This window comes from Orbicella franksi, chromosome 11 (genome assembly GCF_964199315.1).
Source record: "Orbicella franksi chromosome 11, jaOrbFran1.1, whole genome shotgun sequence".
Taxonomy (NCBI): domain Eukaryota; kingdom Metazoa; phylum Cnidaria; class Anthozoa; order Scleractinia; family Merulinidae; genus Orbicella; species Orbicella franksi.
Window position 1 is genome coordinate 9381901 of NC_138155.1, and position 27500 is coordinate 9409400.

At 40.9% G+C, this 27500-nt stretch overlaps 2 protein-coding genes across 4 annotated transcripts in view; both read right to left on the reverse strand.

Moving 5' to 3' along the window:
* LOC145502348 (uncharacterized) overlaps nucleotides 1-18988 on the reverse strand; it is a 19123-nt gene extending 135 nt beyond the window's left edge. Inside the window, exons 1-10 of one of the 2 annotated variants that reach the window (XM_081481638.1) lie at nucleotides 18425-18988; nucleotides 17348-17782; nucleotides 12320-12555; nucleotides 10526-10708; nucleotides 9014-9176; nucleotides 7911-8128; nucleotides 7064-7283; nucleotides 6284-6537; nucleotides 3299-3461; nucleotides 1-2613 (exon numbers count right to left, since the gene is read on the reverse strand). The exon at nucleotides 1-2613 is cut by the window's left edge and continues 135 nt beyond it. In XM_081481638.1, coding sequence (XP_081337764.1) covers nucleotides 251-2613; nucleotides 3299-3461; nucleotides 6284-6537; nucleotides 7064-7283; nucleotides 7911-8128; nucleotides 9014-9176; nucleotides 10526-10708; nucleotides 12320-12555; nucleotides 17348-17678 — 4131 coding nt within the window. In that variant the 5' untranslated portion in view covers nucleotides 17679-17782; nucleotides 18425-18988 and the 3' untranslated portion in view covers nucleotides 1-250. Of the gene's footprint in view, nucleotides 2614-3298; nucleotides 3462-6283; nucleotides 6538-7063; nucleotides 7284-7910; nucleotides 8132-9013; nucleotides 9177-10525; nucleotides 10709-12319; nucleotides 12556-17347; nucleotides 17783-18424 lie in introns of both variants that reach the window. The other variant, XM_081481637.1, reaches the window with a different exon arrangement.
* Nucleotides 1-27500, reverse strand: part of LOC145502347 (uncharacterized) — a 115362-nt gene that overhangs the window by 5124 nt on the left and 82738 nt on the right. The gene's annotated exons all lie outside the window — the stretch shown is intronic.

The window sequence follows — 27500 nt, forward strand, 5'->3', positions numbered from 1 at the left end:
TCTTTCATAAGTTTAATTATAGCAGTGTAAATAAAACAACAAAATATTAGAAAAATCAACCGTCGACTAATGACAAAAAAATATATAACGTTGAAAACTGTAAGAATTCTGTTTTGGCACACGCCTTAGTACTCGGAAAAGAATTTCCGAGTTCTCCTAACGGGAATAGAAAGGTCATACATCAAGGGTCTCCTATTGGGAGAACTTAGCAATGTTTTTGCGAGTACGCGTGTGACAATCTATCTTTCATTCATTCACCACTCTTAAAGTTTGCCACCTTATATTCACCCACAAACGTTGACTTGATTACCTGATGTCCAGAAAGATCATACCAATGTGAAAACTGCATAACCGAAACCTGCGTGTCTGGTGCCGAAACAGACCGGTCACAAAACGTACTTCCATCGTCATTGAACAACTTGGAAGTAGACAAGAAGTGAAGGCATTGTTCCTCTTTGCATCTTTGTTTCTTATGAGTAGGGCAGTAGTTGACGGCACCTCCGTTACAACAGATTGGGCAAAGGACACACACGTCATATTTGATATTCTTTAGCCAGCTGAACTCACTGCGCATGCACTCCATCATCAAGCCAAGTCGTCTACGAACGGCACCAGCACAAGTGACTTCAGTGGCTACAGTGTGGCATGGGAAACCTGTTGACAGAGCCATCGCTGACGACTGTTCACCAGCCAAGGCCAAGGTGGAAGTCGCCTTGTGAACAACAATCTCAACGGACGAGGAGTGGCAGAGAAGGATCACAGAGCAGTTTTCATCGTCAGAGGTGAAGAATCTGGCAAAATTGTGGAACAACTTAGATTTGGCTTGCTTCCAAAACTCGCCGCACTGAAAGAACTTCAAGACCAAGCGGGGAAACAAACCTGGAGGGACATGACCACTTTCGAATTTCAGAAATAGAGACGGTATATTTGCAGACGCGAGAAGCTTAACAATCTCTTCTGGTGGATGTGACCTCAACATCGATGGCACCAGGTAGCTCTTGTTCTCAGAAGTACCTGATGGCCAACAACACAGCAAACTGAATTTCTCCATGATATCAACGAGACTATCATACGTGTCTCTGTCTCCAATCAAAGGCTTCCACATATGCGTCAAAAGTTGCTCATCCAGAATTCCTTCTTCTTCAAGCTTGCCCCATAGTTGTAAGAATTTCTCTTCTTTGCATTCATAGGCAGGCTGTACAGTTATTACTTTCTTAAACAGGTCTATTAACCACTGAGGATCCAAGACCACTAACTTGCTCAACGTTGGCGAGTCATCAAAATGAACCAGACTTCGCAAATCATGCAAGTAGTTCATCAGTGTCTCGAACTCTCTGTCGTTAACAATGTTGCAGTCTTTTGATGCAATTTCTTTTGCCCACTCCAAAGAAATCCATTTGTCCCCTTTTTCCCTTAGTGCGCTAAGAGTCTTGTCAAATTTTAACCACTTAATCGGAATGGATTCGTTTGTGTGAGGTAGAGTTTTAGCAAGAGCAAGAACTTGCTGACGCAAACGCACGACTTCTTGACACTCAGACGCGGTACCTGACTTTGTGTTATCCACAACGAACACGTCAACGAGGTGGCCACCGTATGATGTTTTTTTTCGTAGATAACCAAGGACTTTATAGGCTAATTTTCGAGGATCTTGTTTGCCATAGGGAGTATCAGCATGGGTGCAGACCAGGAAAACTGCAGGAAGCTTCTTTGTGAGACCCTCTGATTTGGTGAAAAGGCTTCTGTTCTCGTCTAGACTGGCCAGGGAAGCAACAGATCTCATCCAGAAGTCAACATAATCCAAATTAGTCCTCAGATCGAAGTCTTCTGGGAATGGTTCGTACACTCCTTGTTTCACCAGGGGCGGGGCCACATCATCAGGATTTAGACTAAGGTCATAAACCAAACAGTAGATTGCTCGCGCTGTCAGAAAAATGGGGTGGGTGACATAATAAACTGACTGTCCAGAAAAATCCCACAGAGTTGAATAAATGTGTTCCCTACCATCCTTCCAGCCACCTTGAAGTAACGTTTCAGTTGCCACTGCCACATCTTCTGGAACGCGTGGAGCAAAACGATCAGAGACGCCTGGATTCTCTCCGGATGGCCTGGGTGGTACCTGGTGGGCATCTCCGTTGAGGGTATCTCTTGCTTCGCTGGGTATTTCAACGTGCTTGGCATCTTTTGGTGTCTCGTTGGGACCTGGTTGCTTTGGTATTTCAGTGACTTCAGAATCTAAGATACTTTCTATTTCTTCCGGGCTATCTTCCAACAAGAAGCTTTCACCATCCCTCTTTAGGTTTTCTACAACCAACATTGCTGCATGACGATCAAAAGAAATCGCCGCATCAGGATTTTGGCCTTTCTCCGTCGTCCCTGTTTTCCACGTCTCGGTGGTCACCTCGAAATACGACGGATCCACATCTATGCCTACGGTACTGTCTTCCTTTGGGTCGAAACATATCCCTCTCAAAGACTTCTTTAAACTGGTCTTTCCGGCTCTGTCTTGTCCTATCAGCATTATTGGAACCCTTTTGACTGTCGTTTTTCCATCAGCAAGAGCCTTGTTGTAGGCATCCAGCGCTGAGGGACCTCGCGCAAGAATTTCGGCAGGGACTGAAACATAATGAAAGGATAATTCATTTACGATGAAAATCAGCGAAATAATATCTTGACTTGTTTTTAGAGGAAGGAAGGTTTCTGAACATACATTTTTACTGTTTGTTGTATGTATGTAGAGCTTTTGTCACCCTGCAGCAATGTACATCATGAAACACTTATGAAATTAGATCTGGTCCAAATATAAATCCAGTATAACAAGTATTAACTCAAGCGATGATAAACTCATGACATGGAAGGGAGGATTTTGCACGCAAAGAGTATAGATTTTATGTTGTCACGATAGACAAATAAAGCATTGGCTGGCTCCTGTTGGTAGAACTCTGAATTTTCTCCAAGTACGCGTGTGATAACGTGGGAAAAATTACACCTTTCATTCATTAACCAGCTTTCGACAATCAGATCCTAGCAGTATGCAGGGTAGTTGATATATGAACCTAGCTAAACGCAGCATAACCGAGCGGGAAGGGCGTGGTCTTGGAGGTTGTGGGTTTTGTTATCACTCTGATCACAAGACATGAAACTGTTTGAGGTGATAGCATAGAAGGGTTCCGTTGAAGAGATCGAACCCGCAATTCAACTTTCCCTCGCATTAAATTAGGGAGGAGTTTAGTCGCAGCCTTTACGCCAGGGACACAGCCTAACAACCTATAATGCCTCTAAAGTGAGAGATTTTGCTTACTTGTTGGTGACGGACCGGTCTGTTTCATTTCGCAAACTACCAAACTTTGCACTTTCTTCACAAATCGGAGAAAATCAGGAAGATTTTTCACCACGGCGTCTGGTTCCCATCCGCCTTTATGAAGTAACTCCTCCCATTCGTCACAGAGTAAGTAGAAGGCGGTCTGCAAAAAAGAAAAAATATATACATTTTTATTCATATTTTAATGAGGGCAGAAATAACAGGGCTTTCGAGCAAGCTCTGTTATAAACGCCATATGATATCCACTCCAAGAGTACTTAAATGTGGTTCGTCAATCTTCGAAGCTTTGTGCCACTGTTAGATGAAAATTCGGAAAGAGACAGCGCTTTACGTTAGAAAACTTTCCGTATTACGTAATAAAGTTGGCCTATCGGCAACGTAAATCACGCAATTTCCCATATACCGCAACAATAATAATTATAAGTGGAAGGAAATAACTTCAGTTCTTTTTTTAAATATAATAGTACCCGAATATTGTCTTCGCTACCAACCCTTGTATCGTCAGGCTTATTTACATTCACGATTGTTATAACTTGTCTTCCAAAATCAAAGGGAAGCTCTAGCTTCTCGGCGTGAGAAGTTGCTTTTTTCTTTCAAGATAGATACAGTCAACGCTCTCCTAAGCGACCACCCTTGGTGCACGACAAAGTGGTCGCTAACGGGAGGTGGTCGCTTACGGGAAAAAGCAACAAAATAATCCCAAACTTGACTGATTAATGTGATTGCATAAAGATATTTCCCTCATAAGCCAAAATTAAGCAAACAGACAACGTTTTCTTTACCTGAAACTGATTTATTTTTGTTTTTTACAAGCTCAAGTTTTGGGAAATTGACAGCACAGTTTACTTGTAAGTGTATCACTTGTTAATCAAAATCACTGAAGTTTTAACGGAACAAAACCTGAAAAAAACGATGTCAAATATGGGATGCATATGTAATGACACTAGATACTTTACACTATCACTCTTTCGCATCCGACCCCTTCTCCACGAAGTCTAGAATGCTTGATTGCTTCTGTGTTTTAAGCCTCAAGTCAACAAGAATATCAGACACTTTCGTAACTGCCGAGGACAACTCTTCGCAACCCCGATAATCGGCGAACTCAGCAATCTGACGTAAGAGGTATAGTGCTCCCTTTACTGTTTGCACTGCTGGGCTTGGTAGAAGAGCGTCGTCACTGCCACGCAATGTCTGAATCAATGTCTATTTCTGTTTTGTTGTTTTTTTTGTGTGAGTTGTGATAACCTTATCTCGTGGGGTTTCCCTCCAGTCAGGGTCAGCAGGGTCTAAACAGTGATAAGCGTCTGTGTCATCGTCGATGGCAGCATAGCGTGCAACGTTAATACCTTTCTTGGACATCCTCTGTACTAGGGCTTCAAGGTCTAGTAACTCCTTACCGGCAAACGGATCATCGTTGTCGTCGTCATCCAAATCCATTGTTGAGGGGTACATACCGACATGTCTGAAACACTTACTGATAACATCGCCCTTAACTTCGTCCCAAGCATTAACCATCCATCGCACGGCCATCAACAGGTTAACAGACTTCACTATCTGGCTGGCAGAACGCTCTCCGTCAACTTGACTGGCGATAAACCGCAGAAACTTTCTTTTGTAATAGATCTTCCACACCTTGATTATACCCGCATCTAGGGGCTGGATGCGCAAGGTGGTGTTCTTAGATAGAAAGGCTACCTTAATGTTGGAGAACATGTCCGTCAGCGAGGGTGGATGGCACGATGCATTGTCCAAGAAAAGGATAATGTATCTTTCCTCCCTTTTCAGACGGTTGTTCAACCTGGTAAGGATAGTAACCATTATCTCAGTTCTCATCCACGCCTTCTCATCGCTGAAGTACTAGGCACCGCAGGGGTATGATGGATTTGCCAAACGTGCGAAGCGGGGCGGCAATCAGCTACTTCCTATTACAATTAGACTCTCTTTCTCACTCTCTGCATTCACAAAGAATGCAGCGGTTAGTCGTTGCTTCGCATTCTTGTCAGCTCTGCATCGTTTTCCCTTTTGAGAGAGCGATTTCTCAAGCATCGCCTTCCAGAAGCAGCCAGTTTCGTCCTCATTCCATACATCCCTAGCTGAGTAGCCCTTGGTCAGCTCTTTCACTCTTTCATTCCAGCTGTCTATGGTCTCTGGGTTAACATCTCCCCCGCGGCCAATCAAAACAGAGCACCAAACAAAACGTCACCACGTGCGATAACAGAACTCCAAATCTTCTTCGTTTGCCTATCATTCAGCATTGATTCGCCCCCGTTTGCGGCCGAAATGGATAACAATAATTTTTTAAGCATCACAGTCCTTTCAGTCAATCCATGGCTTAGGGAAAAGATAGAAAGCACTGGGATTTTTCAAATCGAATAGCGCTTGGAGAATTTTATAATACAGTAAGCACTGTTGAAACTTTATACAAAACATTTTGCAACAGATCACTGTAACAATTCTTGTACGTATTTGCAGGTCTAAAGTAAACTGTTCTTATCTGTCAGCACTCCAGGTCAGCGCCATTAAAAACTGAACTCTATGACATTTGAGTAATGATTTTCGTACGATCATACGTGATCTTGCTGGGTGGTCGCGTACCGGAAACAGAAAACAAAAGAAAATGTCAGATTTCTGGCCGAAAAAGTGGTCGCGGTCGCTAAAGAAATTCGAGCAGTGGTTGCTTACGAGAGAGTTTTTGAAAAAGTATTTGACTGAGAAGCAAAACGGTTATTTAGAAAGTGATCGCTTATGGGAAGTGGTCGCTTAGGAGAGGTCGTCGCTATGAGAGAGTTGACTGTATTTAACTTTCTTATGACACCATATAACAGTTACAGTAAAAAGAAAGTGACCATAAAAACCAATCGACAATTCAAAAGAATTGTATTTACCTCTATAAAATATTTCTAAAATATTCAGGCTGAAAATAGGTATTCTTTCAAAGAGAAACAATCCTTTAAAATTTCATACCGAAACTCTAGAGCTCTCCGTTTTGATGTCCGGTGAGATTTCCTTGGAAAGCACAATTGTAAATCCCGGCGTGAATCCATGCAGAGATCTTTCACAGCATCGCATATGGCATAGCTGAAATCCATCAGGCATATTCCTTTCTGGAAGGCGAAGTCCAAAGTCATCTTCATCTACAAATGTCACTTCGGAGAGGTAGCTTACCAAGATACGTCTTGTCTCTTCACTGGGCAAATGGTCGAGTTCAAAAGCACTGTCTGTTAAAAGAAAATGGCACAATGGTATGATCTTTCATTGACTTTTGTGAGTATTACAGAGATAAGTGTTTTGAACAACACTCCTCCATTTTTTTTTATTCGTTTCAAGCTCCCTTATGCCATACAACAGACCATTGCTATTCTTGGACGCGGCAGCAGACTGATCAGCCAACTGGGCACTTCTTGTCAGTTTCGCGCAGAGGTTTTAAAAAGGGTACTTGATAAGAGCTTAAAAACAGGCCGGTAATATAACCGTTGTAGCTTCCCTGGTTTATCAACGGTAGAAAGATCTGATTTTATTTTGTGTAAAAATATGTGCATGGCCAAATTATATTTGCAATAGATTGAGCCTTCCAGAGATTTCCCAATATTCAGGAGTCGATTCAATTGCTGTAAACTACAAAGAAAAATTGCAGTGATATTTTAATCTTGCAAATGCTGGTCGCACAACGAAGACTAATTGTTGAGAGGGTCAACTGCATCAGAGAAGACATGGGACACTTGACTTAACTCGACAACAACATACCATAATGCCCGATGATGGTTAGCCTGCAATCAAAGTCGCAACCAGGAAACAAAATGTCTCCCCGCATATATCTTTTAGATGGTAGCGATAGCCACCCTCGGCATCGTGACCGTGTTAATTCATCTTTGAAGTGTATTTCCTCCAGTACGTTCTTTATGTCACGTGAAGGGAGTGGGATGTCCTCCAACCTTTTGCCCAGGTTCTTCTTTGTTGCCCACAGCTGTGGAATTCAGGACAAAAACATTCATACCGCTGTTGCTGTTGTTGATTGAAATGAGTGTGAATATATAAAAAAAATATATGTATTTGAACTGTGAAGAATGCGAAGATGTGAGTGATCAATCACAATGATCACTCACATCTGCACTGTTGTTGTTGTTTTGCTGTTTACCACATACCTATTTCCTAACAACCGAAAGCATCTCTCAAGAAACGCTCATCTTTAACGACGTTACCTCCCCTGACAAAAAGTATCTTTTATTTATTTATTTTTTTTATTATTATTTTTTTTACCTGACTTACGACTATGCGGTGAAGGAAGATCACGTTAAGTGCTATTGGAATATGAAATGAAATTTGGGGAGAATCGAACATCGTTAACAGATAATAAGATAACAATAATTTTTCGAAAACAATTTAGGCCAATTGATTTTTCGAACCTGAAGCCCAGTTGTCCTGAAAATTACTAGTACTCTTGTGAAAGGCAGATAATTTTTCTTTTATATTTTTCTTTGCTGCTTATCTTTTTCAATTTCCATACATCCTTTTACCATGGTTAAGTCATATTCTGACTTTAGAGCATAGGCCATTAGGGAGTGATTTTGAAATTAGCGTTTTGTGAGCCTACCCTTAAAAATATTTGCCGACCATTTGGCTGAACAAATGTTAAATCGTATCTTGATGAATACTCTCTATATTCTGCAGGCGTTTTGTCAAAGGCATTTAAATGATCTCTAACGATTTTCTCCTTAAGGCTAACTCCTCCTTTAAATGAGCCTCTCCAATGATTCTCTTGTAACTTGCTGGAAGCCTCTTCAATGGTGTATTCCCCATCAGCAGCTTCATCTGCTAAATATCAACAAAATCCAATGTGTAACGTCTAAAGTTAATGAACATTGCAAATTAAGATCAAATGAAGATTCGGTCCTTAAATCAGGTCGCGATAAATTTAGTTCTGTAAACATGGGATCGATAAAAGCATCTTCTTTTCCAAGGCTATCAATTGAGTGAAATTATTTGCATCAATTGTCCAAATAGAGGTATCTTGGTACTATTTTTCAACGTACCTGCCATGGGTCTATCTCAAGGAGATTATGTCAATGTTGTTTTTTTCGCCCGCATTTACATATTTTGATGAAAGCCCCAACCAGCTTTAATATGGATATGTGAGTACTTTATCCCACCTCATTCAGCCTTCAACTAAGGAAATGAGCTCTTTATTACTTCGGATTAGCACTGGAGGTCCGCTAGTAAGCTGACCCATATCGCTGTATTTACTGAGCCTTAAAAATACATACCATTATATTACAGTACATTAAATTGCACTACATCACTTTGTGCTGCGCTGAGTTGCATTATAAAACACTTCCTCGTGAATACAACGGGCATTTTAGACTGTGAAATAAAGGCCTAATCTTACGCCAAGTCTTCTAGACAGGATGTATGTTTAATCAGTTTATGAAACTTCCACAGTTAGCACGTAATAACTTCGACAGAACTGGAATATATAAGCAAGGGCCATCGTTGCAAAATAAAAGAGCCGGATCCTGTAGATCTAACCAGCTATGAAACTGGAATAAATACACGGTAAAAACAAGCAAGGCTGGTTATACGGCGAGGAAAATATATTTAAAACCAACATTTTGGGAGGCACAGCCTTCCTATATTGGTTTTAAATATATATTCCTCGCCGTATAAGTGGCCTTGCTTGTTTTTACGGTTTATCACTACCTTCGATAGGTCGGCGGATGATAAACATGCCAAAGTGACACCACATTTCGGCCTTAAGCTGCGTCTTCGTCTCCATCTCTTTTTTAATCCTACGCAGGGACTCCAAAGTGTCATTCTTAAGTTTCGACATAAAGCTTGGGTCATCATTTGAACAACAAGACTCCTGCAACCAAAAATATCCAATCTAAAGGAATGTGGAATAATAATAATAATAATGATAATAATAATAATAATAATAATAATAATAATAATAATAATAATAATAATAATCGATATTTAAACAGGGTGACCCCTTCAGTCGCAGGACTGGTATCAACGGGGGCCCTGTATAACGTAAAATAAAAAGAGCATGTATAAATAATATATATCTATATATCTAGTGTCGTGCGTGTAATTAAAGTAGGACAAATTCGGAAACGATTGCGGCCTTCAAAGAATTTAAAAAGGCAACTGAATGAAAAGTGAAAGCAAAACTTAAGGTCATTCCCCAGTATTGCATTGTGCATCCCTACTGCGCATAATTTTACGGGTGATTAGCGCGCGCGCATTAAAAAATGGCGGCTTTTTCTTTACGCCTGCACCTCGCCATAGAGGTGAATCGTCATTTTCTCGCAAACGAGTATGGTGACCTATTATTTATTTCTGTTGTTTTGAGCTGAGTAATAAATTTCTCTGTGTAAAATAATTATTAACCAATTCTCAGTGTAGAACAAAAACCAATTGTCGGAAACGTGAATTTAGCAAGCAATCGTGACTACAATCATGGTGTTATTATAAGGATTTATGTGGGTATAAACAAGGTGCTGTTGCTCCTAAACGAACATGGGGACCCCTCATTTTTATTTCAAAATTTAACTGCCTATAATATAAACAATCAATAAGCAAAGTTTGACAAATATCTCAGTGCAGGTTCTATTTCAGTGGAATGACCTTAAATGAAAGAAAGAAAGGGCCAATGCACTGGTCTTAAGGGCACAAGGCCAGGAGGAAAAGAGGAGCTACCCTAAGGAAACATGAAGCTTTGCAACGGAACGAAAACGGTCGATGTTTGGCTGACTTCAACAAATATGACCTGTACAGTTTCCCCAAGCGGAAAAAATAAATTGATAATGACAATGACAATGACAATGACGATGACGAGGACGATGAAGTCGGTGATAAAGATGATGGTGATAATGATGATGATAATGATGATGATGATAATGATGATGATGATAATGATGATGAGGAGGATGCTAGTAATGATAAAAATAATTACATTGATGATATGATGATGATGATGATGAGAGTCACATAAGTATAGATTATTTTTTTAGTCTACTCAAAGTGGAAGGAAGCGGATGGAGGGAATTGGAAAGAATTCCGTCTTCTTCCACTTCCACATTTGCGTAAACGCTCATCGTTTGAATTAGTTAGCTTTTCATTATTTCTCCATCCCCAAAATTTGCTGACCTCTCCAGAGATTCTTTCACTTTCTAGTTACACAACTTATTAGAGACATCTTTCTCATACCTGTGCATCATACGACTTGGCTGGCTTTATTCGGTACTGCCCAAGAGATTCTGGAAGATCAATACCATCCTCTTTCGTAATCTGCTCCAGTTTGAGTTGACAATCTGCAGGGAGATTCCATCCATCTATATAATAGCAGTCTTTGTTGGACTGTCTTTCCTTATGCGTCATTTTTCCTCCATCCTGCCAATATAGTCAAGTGATATCCATTATTAAGCCAGCAGAAGCAAACATTTCTATTCCGAGGTTCGTTTCAATTTCAAAGCTGAATGAGCACCAAATATCTAAAGGTAAGAGTCAATCACAACACTCACGCCCCAATTGCTAATTGGAAAGGTTTACCGTGGTTAGGCCCATCTAGATTGCTCTGGTAAATTACGGTAAAGTTGCTCGAAAAAATAGCTACTACCAGAATCTAAAAAGTTGCTCTCCCGGACGAATGAAGGGTTTCTAAGCGAAGATATTGACTAGACGAACTATCTTTTCAAGTTCGTCTTGGACGACGCACCACATGCCTACAGAAGATAACTCGTCTAGACAAATAATCTTACTTGTGTCCGTCTTAATACTAAACGAATCACGGAACGCATAACCAGACGGACTTCAATAATGTTCGCCCAGCCTGAGGTCCGTCCCAAACGGATTTTGCGTCTCTAGTGTAAAATCGGCCAGGCCAAAATTCACATCTTGAGTCAACCTTGATTTCAAACTTTACCGTGCACGCGCCTACCTGGCAGCTAAATACAAACAAGTGGACGCTACACAAGTGTTTGGTAAACAAAAATTGGGAGCTCTAGTCAGCTGTTTCTTCAATAGGGTGTGATATCTCAATCTCTCCACTCGAAGTGGACAACGTGACTTCCTTCATTTTTAATGGCCAAAAACTGTTTTTCAAAATTTACTTGTACCAATGAGGAAACTTCCAGAACTTCAAAAATTCTGGGTCTTGGTCTTTGTCAAAGCTGATAAACATAAACCCAGTTACGTTGTATAAAATTATAACAGTAGAATCATATTTTCTGTTTGAAAGTAAGATACTTTATTATTTCTAAGATATCCCTACATAAATGTGCAAGTAGAAGCCTCTCAAAGAAAGAAACCTCTTCAGGGTGCCACTTTCATTAATTAAGTATGCTCCTAAAATAGGAACTTCTCAAAACAAATAGTGCAATTCCATACAATTAGGCAATTGTAAAAAGGCGACGTAACAAATAAAGAGGAAGATATCCCAACAAAAGAAGCCAAATATCCATAAATAGCAAGTAAAGTAAAGTAAGGAAGTAAAGTAAAAGCTTTATTAACGTGTCAATGTATTTAGTTTTCACAACTAACTGGGGATACAACAAAAAAAATTAAAATTATTTGCAAATAAGCAATGATAATAAAAAAAGGTATATACAATTAAAATATGTATGGCATATATAAATTGTACAATAAAACAATGAGTATATAAGAGGTAGTCTCTAAGGTGACTGATTACTAAAATTTGAGTGAGACCCTAGACCAGAAATAAGAGGCAGACAAGGGAAAGAAGTGGGTGGGGGCAAGCCGATGACATTAGTCTGGGATACCACAGGTATACCACACAAAAAATAGATACAAACCATCACGATTATAGCAACAAAGGTCGTTTTGCGATAGGTTGCCGCTTGAGTGAGGTTTCTCATATAGTTAATTGACCTGAGGGAATTTTTGCTCTTGTTTTAAGCGCTCCCGAGCTTACAAGAGATGCTCGCTTACAAGAGGGTGTTGCAAGGAGGCATCCCGCTGTATTTTCAGGTGACTACAACCTACCACTTTTTGAGATATAAGTTGCTTGGCGCATGCTCTTTGCTCTTCATTACCAGTGACTGTGAACCCATCCTCGTTCTTTGGCTTTGCCACAACTTTCGCTCCAGATTCCTGCTGAATTTTTTTCACTACCTTTCCACCCATGCCGATGACGTAGCCTTTCAAATTTGCTGGCACGTGTACAAACTCTTCCTTAATTTCACTTTCTTTTGACCCATCATCAATTGCTGTAACTGCATCTGTTAAGCGGTAAAGAAGGAAATACTAATGAGAATCACTTTAACGTCTGGCAGTCTTTCTGAAGGTTTAATATATCCATTTGCGGCCTTATGCGCAACAGAGCGCGAAGGAGATAGGTGAGGTAAGGTGAATATATCCATAGTCCAGGGCTTTGATATCAAACGGCGTCTTCGTCTCCGACAAAGAATAGCTAGGCTCAGTTTGCCGTAGTGTTAGATCAGACAAAACACGGGCAATCTCAGCTTGCATACTGATGATCGCTTACAGTGGTAATTTCCCCTCGTTTTGGTCACGTTCAAAGAGCTATTTTGGATTTTTATCATCGCTTTCGACTTTTGTCCATATTCGACGAGCAATGATGTATGTGGGATAAGTTGCATCAATGAACCATGCAATACTCTTGTCGTATGATGTGAAGTTTATATGAAATAATTCATATATGAACTGCGGTAGTAGATGAAAGCGAAGAATGATCATCGCAGTTAATTTTCCAATTTAAGCAATTGCAAAGAAGAAGCCTGAAAAAATCAGAACTTCAACGGGATTCGAACCCGTGACCTTCGCGATACCGGTGCGATGCTCTACCAACTGAGCTATGAAGCCACACATTGGGAGCGAGGTCAATTAATTGAGTTCATATCTTCCCGTGAGGAGTGAAATGATGTGAAGTTTATATGAAATAATCCATATATGAACTGCGGTAGTAGATGGAAGTGAAGAATGATCATCGCAGTTAATTTTCCAATTTAAGCAATTGCAAAGAAGAAGCCTGAAAAAATCAGGGCTTCAACGGCATTCGAACCCGTGACCTCCGCGATACCGGTGCGATGCTCTACCAACTGAGCTATGAAGCTACACATTGGGCGATGATCATTCTTCACTTTCATCTACTACCGCAGTTCATATATGAATTATTTCATATAAACTTCACATCATTTCACTCCTCACGGGAAGATATGAACTCAATTAATTGACCTCGCTCCCAAGGTGTGGCTTCATAGCTCAGTTGGTAGAGCATCGCACCGGTATCGCGGAGGTCACGGGTTCGAATGCCGTTGAAGCCCTGATTTTTTCAGGCTTCTTCTTTGCAATTGCTTAAATTGGAAAATTAACTGCGATGGTCATTCTTCACTTCCATCTACTACCGCAGTTCATATATGAATTATTTCATATAAACTTCACATCATTTCACTCCTCACGGTAAGATATGAGCTCAATTAATTGACCTCCCTCCCAATGTGTGGCTTCATAGCTCAGTTGGTAGAGCATCGCACCGGTATCGCGAAGGTCACGGGTTCGAATGCCGTTGAAGCCCTGATTTTTTCAGGCTTCTTCTTTGCAATTGCTTAAATTGGAAAATTAACTGCGATTATCATTCTTCACTTTCACTCTTGTCGTATGATCACGAAGTCACGTTTTTCCAAGGTTTAATAGAGTTTATCCTTGTGAAAAAATATGAGTTATATCGCTTCATCAACGGCTATTTTAGTATTTGATGGAAAATTAAGAAAGAAAAAAAAAAACAGCAAGGAACAAGCTTTGAAATCATTAAGTGAATACTGAAATGTCACGTAAAGGGCAGTAGTAATGTTACTAAACCATGTCATAAGATTGGTGTAAACACCACGTTTAGCAGGAAATTGTAAATTGCAAATTTTCTTAGTTCAAGCCTGTAGCGTTATGTCCAAAATGAAGTTTTTTTCTTTTCTTTCTTTTTTCTTTTTTTTTTTTTTTTTAACTCTGCATTTCGTATCAATGATCATCACTGAGATCCACGTGAATTGGATACTAAGTAAACCCGGGATACTGATGTATTTGGTCTTGCCGAAAACGTTCTACGTGGTAAGGAAACTTCAATCATTCCGCAAAGTCTTCGATTTCTTGTTTTTTTGGTGTGTGGGCAACGCGCCAATAATGTTAAGAACTTTTAACTAATGGATGCAAAGTTAAATCCATTTTCTCAAACGGGTAGCCAACAATGGCCGTGTTTTAGCAGGCCAAATATGCATGTGAATCATTGAAGCAGCTCAACCAGGCCAAAGTTGTACAAAGAGCGGATAACCTTATCCAGCGGATAGTATTGACCCTGTGTTGATTGCAGTAGACGATCGAATATTTCATGTGCTGTATAGCGGACAGTGGCTTTTTTCGACGTTACGGTAACACAAAGTTTTTAATTCCCCGTTTTAAATTTTCAATAAATACTTGCGCTTTTCAATTTACCATTCCGAGAGATTCAATTTTCATGCTATTTTCTAAACCTTCAGTCTCTTTTCTCCACTTGCCCATTCTTGCCCATGCCGTACTTCACGTTCTTTGTTCAGTGCTGACACGTGCATTGAGCGGAACAAAGATTGCGTTACATGTTTGTGTAGTTTGTCCAGTTCACATATAGGAGAGATTAAAATCAGTCGAATCGGAAGTGTTTCGGCTGCATTGTTTAAACTTTGCTCCTGACGTAGTCACTCTTCTTTTAATGCCGCACATTTAGTTCAGAATTATTCAAAGTCCGCCCATGTTCAGGTTTTCGAGATCATCACGCAAGACTAATACCTGCACGTAAAAATATCAGCCGCTTCGAAGCGGAACAATTTTCGAGCTTGGGCGTACTAGAAAATCTCAAACTTCGTACAATTTGTGCAAAACCAAAACATTGTAAAGACTCGCTTGGTATTTCCGACCAAAGATCGAAATGTTGAAATACTCTCGGCAGGTTTCAATGATCATTTTTGTGGATATTGAATGTATTGATTATTCATAAATTTTTGACTGCCGGGTATCTAGTGTTTTGAACAACCGTGCCCGTGGGTCGAGGTTTGTATAGTATGCCGAAGCTAAGAGAATTCGTCTACAACAAAAGCAAAACATTACTTAGAATCGCTTCGCATTTCTGAACAAATATCGAATACTCTCACAGGGTTTCAACTTCAATTTTTGTAGAAATTATTCTATGAGAGTTGACAACGGAGTCAGAGTACGAATTTTTCCTAAGTGTCGAAACATCGAGATTTTCTAGTATGCCCAAGCTCGAAAACTTCCTCAACCACAAAGCAAAAATTATAATTGACATAACCTGGCTTGTCTAAACAAAGATCTACAGTTTTAAGAAGGATTGGATGGGGTTTTCCTTGGAAATTCTAGAATAATTTCAGACTGCCGGGTATGTAGTATTTCAAAAACACTTCCCGGCTGCCGGGTATAAAGGGGTGTGGACAAAACGTGGGGTAGGCCATCGCCTAGGCCAATGGCCTAGGCCATGTTGTAGGCCATGGCCTACCCCACGTTTTGTCTACACCCGGTATAAAGACACAATGCATAAATAAACAGCGGAACACATCGTTCGAATTCTCCTCAATTCTCTTGACTGTTGATCGCCTAAAACATTTCATCACGGCTTGAATCATTCGAAACTTCATACAGCTCATCAATTTTGCGACTTTCAATGTCTTCTTTTTCGGCAATCGAGTATGGTTAAACCTGTATGAGCAGGCACGTTCGGGAAATGAGCTATTTATATAATTACAGGTAGCTTCTATTCATAAAAACGTTCGTGCGAAAATTTATTCAATGTAGTGCATTTCTGCGGTAAGATATTTGGGTACTTGCGGCAGAAATGCAAAGAATATACCTAACTTGACACGGTGCAAGCGACCGTAGAACGGCCTAAGCGGCGGATGTTCGAAACCCGGAGGGGACCTCCGACATGAAAAGGTCGGGGATGCTCGTCGTCTCGGGTACAAATCAAGGATTCTGGTCTCACTTATACGATGTTGACGACGAAACGTCATCATTTTTAGCTGTCAAAGTAGCCTTTGAGGTGCACTCGAAGAAATAATAATTAAAAGAAACGCTGTCATTTAATTTCTGTTTTCAGGCTTGATTTCCGCTGATCTCTCGAGTACGCGAGTCGGATCTACAAGTGCGCGAGGGATACTTTCTTGAACAGTGGCTAATAATCGAACCTATTCCGTTTTAAGTGGTATCTTTGAACGTTCTAATGAAGCTCGAGCAACTCCCATATTAGTCTCCTTTAGGAGTAAAATTCAAATTTTTCGACGAGCAACCCTGACCTTTTCATATGGGAGTTCCCCACCCCCATTTCCCCCTCCCCCCCCCCCCGGGGGGGGGGGATTATATTTTCCAAGTTTAAAAACGATAGGTACATATCTTTCACTGGAGCAATCTTTTTCTGTAAGAACGTCTAATTTCCGTCCGAGGCTGAACGTTCTTAGTCTTTTGGAGGGCCATTTGAACCTGAAGGTACTTGAGTTTATAGTAAACTTCGTATGATTCGTAATTTTAGTTGATTAGTTTAATTCGATGTTAACGGCAATCATTGCTATTTCTCAGTTTCCGTGAATTTCGTAAAATTTGTAATTTTCGGAGATTTCTTTTTAAACTTTTGAATTAAATTTTTGATTTTCGTCGAGTTTTCGTGATTTCCGTATTTTTTGCAACTTTTATAATTTTCCCGGATGCCATTGGGAAACTTCCCTACGAATTTAGCGATCTTTTCCTATTTTCGTTTATCTCGCAGCGCTTGCAAACAGCCTACAGCCTGGACATTATCCAAATGAAAGGCCACTGATGAGAGTTGGGATCATCACAGGTAAATGACCAAACAAATTATATTTAACACAAGGAAATGACCGATACTTAAAACCAATGTGATACTTAAAACCAGCATGCATGGCTGTTTGTATTTGTTCATTCATAAGGACTCCAATTCGATAAAAAAAAAAAAAAGCTCTATAATAACATCATTTTAACAGTAGAAAACAACAAAAGTACCTGAAATTTCCATTAAAGACAATTTGCAAGCCACGTACTCCTCTTTCAAAATAGTGGTTGTTAACTTTATGGTCTCCATACCAAGCTCGTCCTTAACCTTCTCTGTAATGAGGCACTTCTCGGCTTCTGCGTTGAGGCGACCAGAGCAATAATCCTCCCAGAGGCCTTCAAGAATCTCCAAGCTACAGCACTTGACGGTTGTTTTGATGCAACCCGTCTCAAAGGTTACATTCCGTAGATAAAGCTTTCCTACTAAGTATGTGTGAAAGTCTTGTAGTCCTTCAAATGACGAGAGATTAAATTTTTCCTTCATGAGCACGTCAACAGCCATCTATGCCATGTATCTGTTCACCTGTTCACTTTGTTCTTGAGGATCTCGCTCCTCTGAGTTTCTGCTGGTGGCACTAACGCAGTGAATCTTCCAAGACAAGATACCTGATAGAGAAATAGTTTATCATTTTGCAAGATAATGTTTTGCTGTTATTGTTATTGTTAATTGTATTTGTCTATCTGTACTACATGGATTTCTTGTAACTATTTCAAAAACTATCGATCCATCAATCAATAGATTAATGGTGGGTTGGTGAGTGGGTGAGTAAGTGGGTGGGTTGCTGGGAGGATGGATGGATCACTTTTTTTTATTTTCCTGAGCATTCTTCATTGTCTGTTTGTCGCTTGATTGCAAAAAGCAGTTGAGTGGATTCACAGATGAGTTCGTCTGTTTTATGGGTCTCGTATTTACCTTGACGCATTATACGTCTCAGACGTATAATGCGTCTGTTTTACAAGTCTCCCAGATGTATAATACTATTAAGTTCTTCTGACGCTTAATGCGTCTCATTTTCTGTATTTACTGAGGCATAATACGCCTGAGACGAATTACTCGTCTGTCTGGGCAATTACGACCAATGTCCAATCATTACACCACACGAAAAAAAAAAGACCTCAAAGATGTAGGCATATAGCTAGACTATCATGGCGAAAAGTGACAAAAAGTAAAGAATCCAATATAAAACTAAACGTTGTTCAATTTAGTACAAAAACTTCAACACAATCATCTTCAGCAATTATAACTACCTCGTTCAGGATTTGGGGCCGACCTTTTCCGTTTTAGACCACTTCTCACTCCACTGGAGTCTCCGCTGTAATGTGTTCTTGCAGTAGCACCAGAGGCGTCTCCTGTTACTGCTCCTTCCGGTACTGGATCAGCAGGTGCTATAATTAAAAGGACGTGCAATAGCGGCTTAAACCAAATGAACCATGAAAGAAACAAAACTCGTGGGTTCCAGTGGATGTATTGAGAGTCAGATTTAGCTAAGATTAAACCAGGAACAATTCTCACTCTCCCATCATTACAAGGGCGTAGCCAGGATTTTTCAAAGGGGGGTCACACTGGGTCAAAGTGAGGGTACTCACTAGATCGTCATGGCATTTTCACCACCTGTTGTAGGTTGTTTGCTTGAAAAAGGCTTACAAAAGGGGGGTCATGGGCACCCAAGGACCCCCCTAGCTACGCACTTGCACTATCATTCTGTGATGTAGCCAGGGAATGTCAACCTTAATTTAAACAACTTTGTACAAGTATACAAAAAGAAACTTACTGTCAACACCATTCACAACAGAGCTTGGAAAGAAATTTTACTTTTGATGTTAGCAAAGTAGTTTTTTTGCCAAAGATGACCTCTTATGATGTGTAAATACCGCGTAACTATAAAAATAATTCAGTTAAGCTACAGCTTTGAAGTGAATTTAGCCTGTTGCTGGCTAGGAGAAAGGTCTCTTTCAGCAGATGAGTCCTGACATTGCCATACCCAATGAATTCAATTCGTCTAAATTTTTCTGCTATTGAGTGTCTAAGTAAAGTAGTTGTCTTTAACTTGACCAGGGAACATTTCAGCGCTAATATTTTTCAGACGTTATTTTTAGATCAGACGTTTTTGTGGCAATGATGTTTTCAAAGGATATCTTACCTGAATATGGCGTTTCATATTTTCTGTTGTAGTGAGCTTCGGGTATAAGAAGGATTTATTCCGAAATCGTTACTTTAAAAGTCATTGTATCTTAATATTTTCCGGATTTTTTCAAATAAATTTTTTAACTGTTTTGACAGTTATGAAACATTGTTAAAATCCAAGATGGAAGGCATTTTAAATTATAACATCATTTAGGCTAAATATCCTCCTGTAGGATCGCAACCTTGTCGTGGTCGGGGGGGGGGGGAGGGGGGCTTGTGTGTCTCAGTGACCCTGAGAGCTATGCCTGCAGGAGATCCATCTCCTGGTAGGGCCACCCAAGCCGGACAGGTTAAAGGGTGGAGGCCAACCTCGTTCCCAGTGTCTCTCATCTTACCGCCCTCTGGAGCGAGCGAAGAGAGACCCTGGTTGGGTCTGGTCACGTGCCACTTTGACAATTGAGAACATCAGGGAGGGGTCCTCTGTAATCAGCAGTTTGTCGCGTTGAGTTTTGTCGCGCGCTGCGACCGCCACATTACCCGCGGCGTTTATCAATACTTAGCTTTCAGGCTGAAATTTCGAATAATATCTCTTCCAACGTTTACCTAAAGGTTAAGCAAGTCTGTCTCGAGGCAATTTAGTGGTCGTGATTTTCAGTGTTGCCGTCTTACCCACTGGATTTATGGAAAGTCAGTCATATTTCAATTGTGGACGTCGAGCAGCGCAATTTCATCCCGTAGTAATTGTTGTTTCTTCTTTGGATGCACTCGATCAAATTGATGCAAAAAACATAAGAAAGTCCCTAGGAAAGCGTACAGCTTTCTCAAAGTAAAGCTACGGCAGTCTCTGAAGAAAAGCTGGACGAAGATAAATATGATATTCGTGCAACGCACTGTGCTTGCAAACAGCTCTAATCAAATAGCCGGGCCCGGCGTCACTTGCGGCGTCACAATATAGAATGCAAGAAGCAATATGTTCACGGAATATTTCAATCTTTGTCCCTGGAGAGCCAATACTTAGAGCCTAAAAACATATCTTCCAATAGAAACGAACCTAAACAAAGTATAAGCACGGCATGGCAAATTACAGAGGTGTCAAACTCTGAGAAGCGCGAGCGACGTGCAGTAAACAGCGGAAACCATGCAGACATGCGACCTCTAAAAATATGCTAACATAATCAAGCGACTCCGCTATACTTATAATTTCCATTTCTTCTAATAACACGGCATAAAAAGTGCCCCTCAGAAACACGCTTGAAGCAAAGAAGGGTCGAGATATCGAAAATTGAATGAAAATGTGCACAATTTTCTCGAACCGTTGGCGTCACGTACACTAATTTATTAACGACACAATAAAAATTATATTTTTCTTTTTCTAGCCTCCTTTCGCTCGAAGATAAATCCATTTTATCAGCAACGACGGCGAAATGCATACCGCGACGAGTTCGTTGTATTATCCTTCGCGCTCTGCAAAGTTCGGGGCGCCGACGGCGCGGTGAAACTTCAATAAATTTTCAGCCTTTCGCTCCTTTCGAAGTGACTTTGGCTTTCAGTGATCAATTAAAAGGCCCTGAATTCTCTAAAATTATTTTATCGCCGGCAACAAGACCTACACTTCATTCTGAGGTAAAGATGAGTCAAACATCTTCTATACACAGCCTCGGCAGCGGTGTGCAATTCTCCATTCGCCTTCTTGAGGAGATTTTTACAATATGTAACGTCCTTCACTGAACCATACAACCTTCAGCGACTTGGATTTCCGCTATCAGATGATGGATAAGTTTTCCTTGGCGTTTGCAGAATATTACCGCCGGACATTGCCGCAGAACATCATATCGTTCTTGGTACGGATTACTTTGGTGACAACACATCCCGCACTCCCGTGGGCTAAGTATAGACAAAATTCCTACTAGGCCGCCCATCCCTTCAATAATTTAATTGTCATCTCCCAGATACGGGGAAACACGTGACCAGACCCAACCAGGGTCTCTCTTCGCTCGCTCCAGGGGACGGTAAGATGAGAGACCCTGGGAACGAGGTTGGGTGGAGGCCTGACAAAAAGTGATCCACTGGCCCTCCAGGTTTGGGGGTTGGGCACAGGGCTAACAACCCAGTCCCGTAAAAGGTTTTTATTACGGAAACAGCAGCAAAGGAAACTATAACTACTGGGTGTGACGGGCCTCCAGAGTCATCGGGAGATACTCGTATGAATGTTAGTGGTGGAAGCCGAAAGGAAAACACTGACAGGATAACGAAAGTTCTGAACGCCAAATGCAAGACAAAAATAGGGTTCTCGAGGTTATTGGAGGTACCTTCTTTCCACACAAAAGCATATACAAATTGACATGGTACTCCCCTAATGGAAGAGACAGAAATCAGATTAACCACTTGATGATCAATGCCACTTGGAGACGTTCACTCCTTGATGTCAAAGTCAGGAGAGGAGCAGATGTCGGCAGTGATCAGCATCTTGTAGTAGCAGTGTTGAAGGTAAAGCTAAGGAAAACAGGCACCAGGAAGGAGGAAAGGGCGTGGTTTGACGTCGAAAAGTTAAAAGATCCCAAAGTGAGAAGTGCATTTGTGGTGCAGCTGAGGAACAGTTTCCAGGCACTGGCGGATATGGAAGACCACACATATCCAGATACTGATGTAATCAATGATAGGCGGGAACATGAAAAGAAAGGTTACCTGAAAACCAGTGAAAAGAAAAGAAAAGGAAGCAATGGATAACAAGAGACACATGACAAACCATTGAAAAACGGAGAGCCCTAAAGAAGCAAGCGATAGAAGGAAAGTCTGACAGGCTGAAAGGAAGGTAAAACCGGCAGTACAAGGAAGCAAACCGAGCCGCGAAGAGAAAGACGAGAGCAGACAAACGGACATTTATGGAAAGCCCTGCAAATCTAGTCTGAATTTCAGCCGTCTCCTCCCTTTACCCCGAGGGGGGCATGGGAGAGAGACGTCTGAATTCTGAGCGTTATAATGTCGTCCGGTGACGTCACGTACTATTTTGGATATAGTAGGCAGTTTTCGATTGGTTTGAATTAGATAACCTTTTATTATTGGTTAAATGCGCCAAGGATGACATTTCAAGGAGTGTAAACAATGGCGGCGGACACGCGGGACGATTTTAAAGCAATATTTGAGACAAGTTTGCAGAGTATTTTACCGCGTTTTGGCTTAACAGAGTTAAAGAATGAACAGAAGAAAGCTTTGTTTTATCTTCTTTCTGGAAAAGATGTTCTTGTCAATCTTCCTAAAGGCTTTGGCAAAAGTCTAATATATCAACTGTCACCTCTGGTTGCAGAAGAGTTGTCGAGAAGCCATTATCAGAATGGCAATAATTGAAGTGGCATCGTGTTGGTGATTTCACCTTTGGTATTTTTGATCAAAGGTCAAGTTAAAGGTCTTCAACAAAGAGGAATTAAGGCTTCGTCTATTGGTGCCGGTCAAGAGAAGGCCAGTTTCAAGGAAATTTTGAATGGGGAAATGAACATCGTGTATTCGTTGCCAGAAGCCATGCTGGCAAATGATCGCTGGCAAGAGATGATTTGCTCTCAAGTTTACCAAAAAAATGTGGTTGCTGTAGCGGTGGATGAAGCCCATTGCATCACTCACTGATAGGCGAACATTCTAGCTTTTTAAAGGGAAAATACAGAGTATTTTGACTGGCTTTTGCAAATGATAAAGTCTAAAGGAAATCAGTCAGAGAGGTGTATTATTTACTGCCAGACTGTTCATCAATGCAGCACAATTTATTCATTACTCTCAGTTTGTCTTGGGTCAAGCATGTATTTGAATGGAGAAAAGCGCAACCCCAGAGAACGAATTGTTGAAATGATGCATGCAAAGACCCCAGAAACTGTCAAAGAAACAGTGCTCAATTCAATGGCAAGGTATGATGGACATGTGAGGGTACTTATATGTACTATTGCATTTAGCATGGGTGTTGATGCTAAGGGAGTCTGTACAATTATCCACTTTGGACCATCACGCAATCTGGAAAGTTATGTCCAGGAGAGTGGACGTTGCAGTCGAGATGGCTACCCAGGAAGTTGTGTAGTTCTTTATCTAGGGAGAATGCTCAGTTCCTGTGCTAAAGACATCTGGAGCTATGTGTCAAGTGGAACTTGTCACAGGGAACAAATCAATAGCTACTTTGATCACCCAGCAAATGTACCAAACACCTCCCAACCTACAGGACATAACTTCTGTGACAGCTATGCAGCACTGTGTACATGTAAAAATGGTACTTGCACTTATGATCCTGTTTGGGCAGCACCAGTCGAGTCCACTCCTGAAACAAGGTCACCCATGAGAGATGTCTCAGATGAGCAGCTTTCCACCTTGAAAAAAGGGCTTCTTTTGTACAAGAAAAAATGGATTGCATACTGTATGGAAAAAAATTATTCCCCATCCCATAATCAAGTGTCTGCCATTTCTTGCCCAAGCTTCTTATTGGAATTTGGAAATTTCCATATTGCACAAGTCATTGAAAATGCCTATGTGATTGCATCATTTAATGACATTCTCAAGGTCATAGAAATCTGGTGACTAAGCCATGCTGTTGAAATTTGGAAGTAATGAAAAACATTTTTACTGACCTTTCACAGAAATTTCACTGGAAGATACTGGCATTAATGAGGATGAATGTAATAATGATTGGGTGTGACTATTCATTGACTCTATCACTGAAGACAGCATGGCTGCAATGTTAGAGGGTGAGAGTGTGGACATTGATGAAGATGTACAGCTTGTAGACTATAACTTCCCTGATGCAGTATATAATGTTTTCAACAATGTTTAAGTCATTGCCTTACTCCCCTCTTTTGTTATACAGACCTTAGTGTGCCCAATGAAATGATTAAGGCTACAATTTAACAAATTCACATCAATTTTTCATGCGTCTGTCCTGTTATTGATGATGAATTTCATCATAACATTGTCAAAGTAGCTGTGGATCCATGAGGCGATAGCCAAGTGGATCCGCAGACTACTTTGACAACGTTATGACGAAATTCATTGCCAATAACAGGACAGACGCATGAAAAACTGACGTCAATTTGTTTTTTTACGATAACAAATTGTCAAATTGTCCGCTCTCGCTCGTTGAAGTATTGCATAAATTGTAAATTCATGTGTCTGTTCACTTATTGACAACGAAAATTAGCCGATGGGCAGGCAAGAATTTCTGCAGTTATCGTAAAAAATACAATATACATTGTGAATGGCATTCACTTTTTCCAACAAGTCAGATGACAACTTTCAACTCAGACTAAGTTGTAAAATTAGGTTGTACAATAAATTAGACTGCCATATTTCATGTGTACACGTGTGTATTTAGCCTGATAGGAAATAGTCGGGCCGCGTCTTTGTAAGACGTGCTACCAACGGATCGAAAAATTCGAAGGAACTATTAAACTTTTGGAGCTGTGTGAACCACTAAGGCGACTCACCCACAAGGGTGTCGGGTGGAGCTGGTCAACTGAGCAAGAGAAAGCCTTTGAAAGTGTGAAGCAAGCTGTTACTTCAGCTCCAATTCTGTGATATTTCAATTCCAGTGAACCTGTTGAAGGCCAAGGAGATACTTCTGCTAATGGTATAGGATTTGTGCTTATGCAGAATTTGTGCTTTTGCAGAATGGTCAACCAGTATCCTATTCAAGTACAGCTCTCATCACAAGTGAAAGAAACTATTCTCGCATTGAGAAAGAACTGTTGGCACAAGTCTTTGGTGTTGAGCGTAATCATCAGTATGTTTATGGCCGGAAAGTTGTGCTGTGGTCAGACCATAAGCCCTTGGAAACTATCTCTAAGAAGCCCTTAGCAACAGCCCCTAAACGCCTGCAAAGGTTGCTGCTACAATTACAGCAATATGATGTTGAGAGCTGTTACAAGCTTCCCTGGTCCTGAAATGTATCTGGCAGACACTTTGTCACGTGCCTATCTACCAACAACTGCCCGCTCCCCAGCTGAAGAGGAGACGGAATGAATCCATGCAGTTGATTTCCTGCCCATTTCAGAACCTCAGTTGGCTGAGATCCAGCGTGAAACTTCAGCAGACTCAGTACTATAGTGCCTTATTCAAGCAATATTACAAGGCTGGCCAGATCAGAAAGAAGCTCTACCCTCAGAATTACATCCCTACTTCATTGTGCAAGATGACCTTACTGCACAGGATGGAATCCTCTTCAAAGGTTTAAGATGTGTAATCCCTGCCAGCCTGAGGCCCAATATATGCAAACGACTCCATGGTGCCCACACAGGAGTTGAAGGCTGCCTTCGACGTGTGCGTGAAACAGTTTATTGGCCTGGCATGAATGCTGACCTTCGTGACTACATAGCAAAGTGTGATGTGTGTGCTACTTACCAGAAAGATCAGCAGAGGGAACCAATTATCTCTCACAAAATTCCAAACCGTCCGTGGGAAACAGTTGGATGTGATATCTTCCATTTTGAAGACAGCGACTACCTCTACACAGTAGATTACTATTCCAGCTACTTTGAAATCAACCAACTTAAAGACAAGACTGGCAATGAAGTAATCAGTACCCTGAACAGACACCTCTCCACACATGGAATCCCCAACAAGCTGCAGAGTGACAATGGTCCTCCCTATAGTTCCCATGAGTTCCAACAGTTTATGACAAGCTTTGACATAGAACATGTTACTAGCTCTCCGCATTACCCACAAAGTAATGGCAAGGTAGAAAATGATATCAAGACAGCTAAGAATCTGCTATAGAAATCAAAGGCAGCTGGAAAAAAGTTCTACCTAGCTCTATTAGCATGGAGAAATATACCCTCTGAAGGTCTAGAAAGTTCTCCAGCTCAAAGAATGTTTGGTCACCGTACCAGGACACTGATTCCTATGACCAGTGAGCTCCTCAAACCCAAAATAGTTGAGGATGTCCTGGAAAGCTCTTGAAGAGAAAGCAACTGCATGCCAAGCACTACAACATCACTGCCAAGGAGCTCCCTCCCAGCCCCTCTCCCCCTAAGCAAAGGAGAAATGGTGCGTGCAAAGCCTACAGATAGGTCTGGTAGATGGTTCAAAGCTTGTATAGAGCGGCAAGTGGATGTGAGATCATATGAAGTCAGGACTGAGGATGGAAAGATCTTCAGGGGAAATAGACGACACCTCAGATGTACATGTAGTAAGGAACCAGCATGCGTTAGGGGCAACCCCGAGTCCATTCACATGTCGAATCAGACTCACCTGTCGGAAAGTCTCCCCATCCCCAAACCTACAGACAGTCCTCCAAAAACCAGTGCCCCTCTGGAGGTACCACCGCTCAAGGAATCTAGAGAAATAACTTGTTCGAAGAAACCTGAGAGTAGTTCCCAGACAGGTAAAGTGCCAGAGCAGTTCTCACCCGCCAAACCAGTTGACCGTCTAGTTACCCGAGGTAGGCAAAAGTCCCGACTAACAAGTTACCTTAAGGACTTTGTTGTTGCCAAGTGACATTGTTTGTCATTTACTTAATATTTAAGAACTAGGGACATTGTTGCTTAATCATTTAGTTTTTTTTGTTTTGTATTCACCCGTGGTTGGTTTCTTTTCTTAAGCAAGAAAGGGTGTGACGATATGTCAATTGTCTAGATCAGCCAATCAGCATTAAGTCCCACCATGTGCTTGAGTTGTCGTTCATCTTACATCATGGCCGTGTAGCATTGCTTCGTTCTCAGAATAAAGTTCTGTTGAGTTTACTGTTTATCAGTTTTCGAGCCTGATTTATACATGGATAACCTTATCCACCGGATACCATTGACCCTGTGTTGATTGCAGTAGATGAATATTTCATGTGCTGTATAGCGGACAGCGGCTTTTCTCGACATCAAGGTAACACAAAGTTCCTCATTTCCCATTTTAAATTTTCAATAAATACTTGCACTTTTCAATTTGCCATTCTGCGAGATTCAATTTTCATGTTATTTTCTAAGCCTTCAGTCTGACATGCACATTGAGCGGAACAAAGATTGTGTTACATGTTTGTGTAGTTGTCTGGTTTACATACGGAAGAGATTAAAATCAGTCGAATCGGAAATGTTTTTAGTGTTCCTTTGTTTGTTTGTTTGTTTGTTTGTTTTTGTTTTTTTTGACGGTGGCTAGTTGATTTGTTTCGTCACTCCCGTTCGTCAGTCTGTTTTGGCTGCAATGTTTCAACTTTGCTCCTGACGTAGTCACCCCTTTTTAATGCTG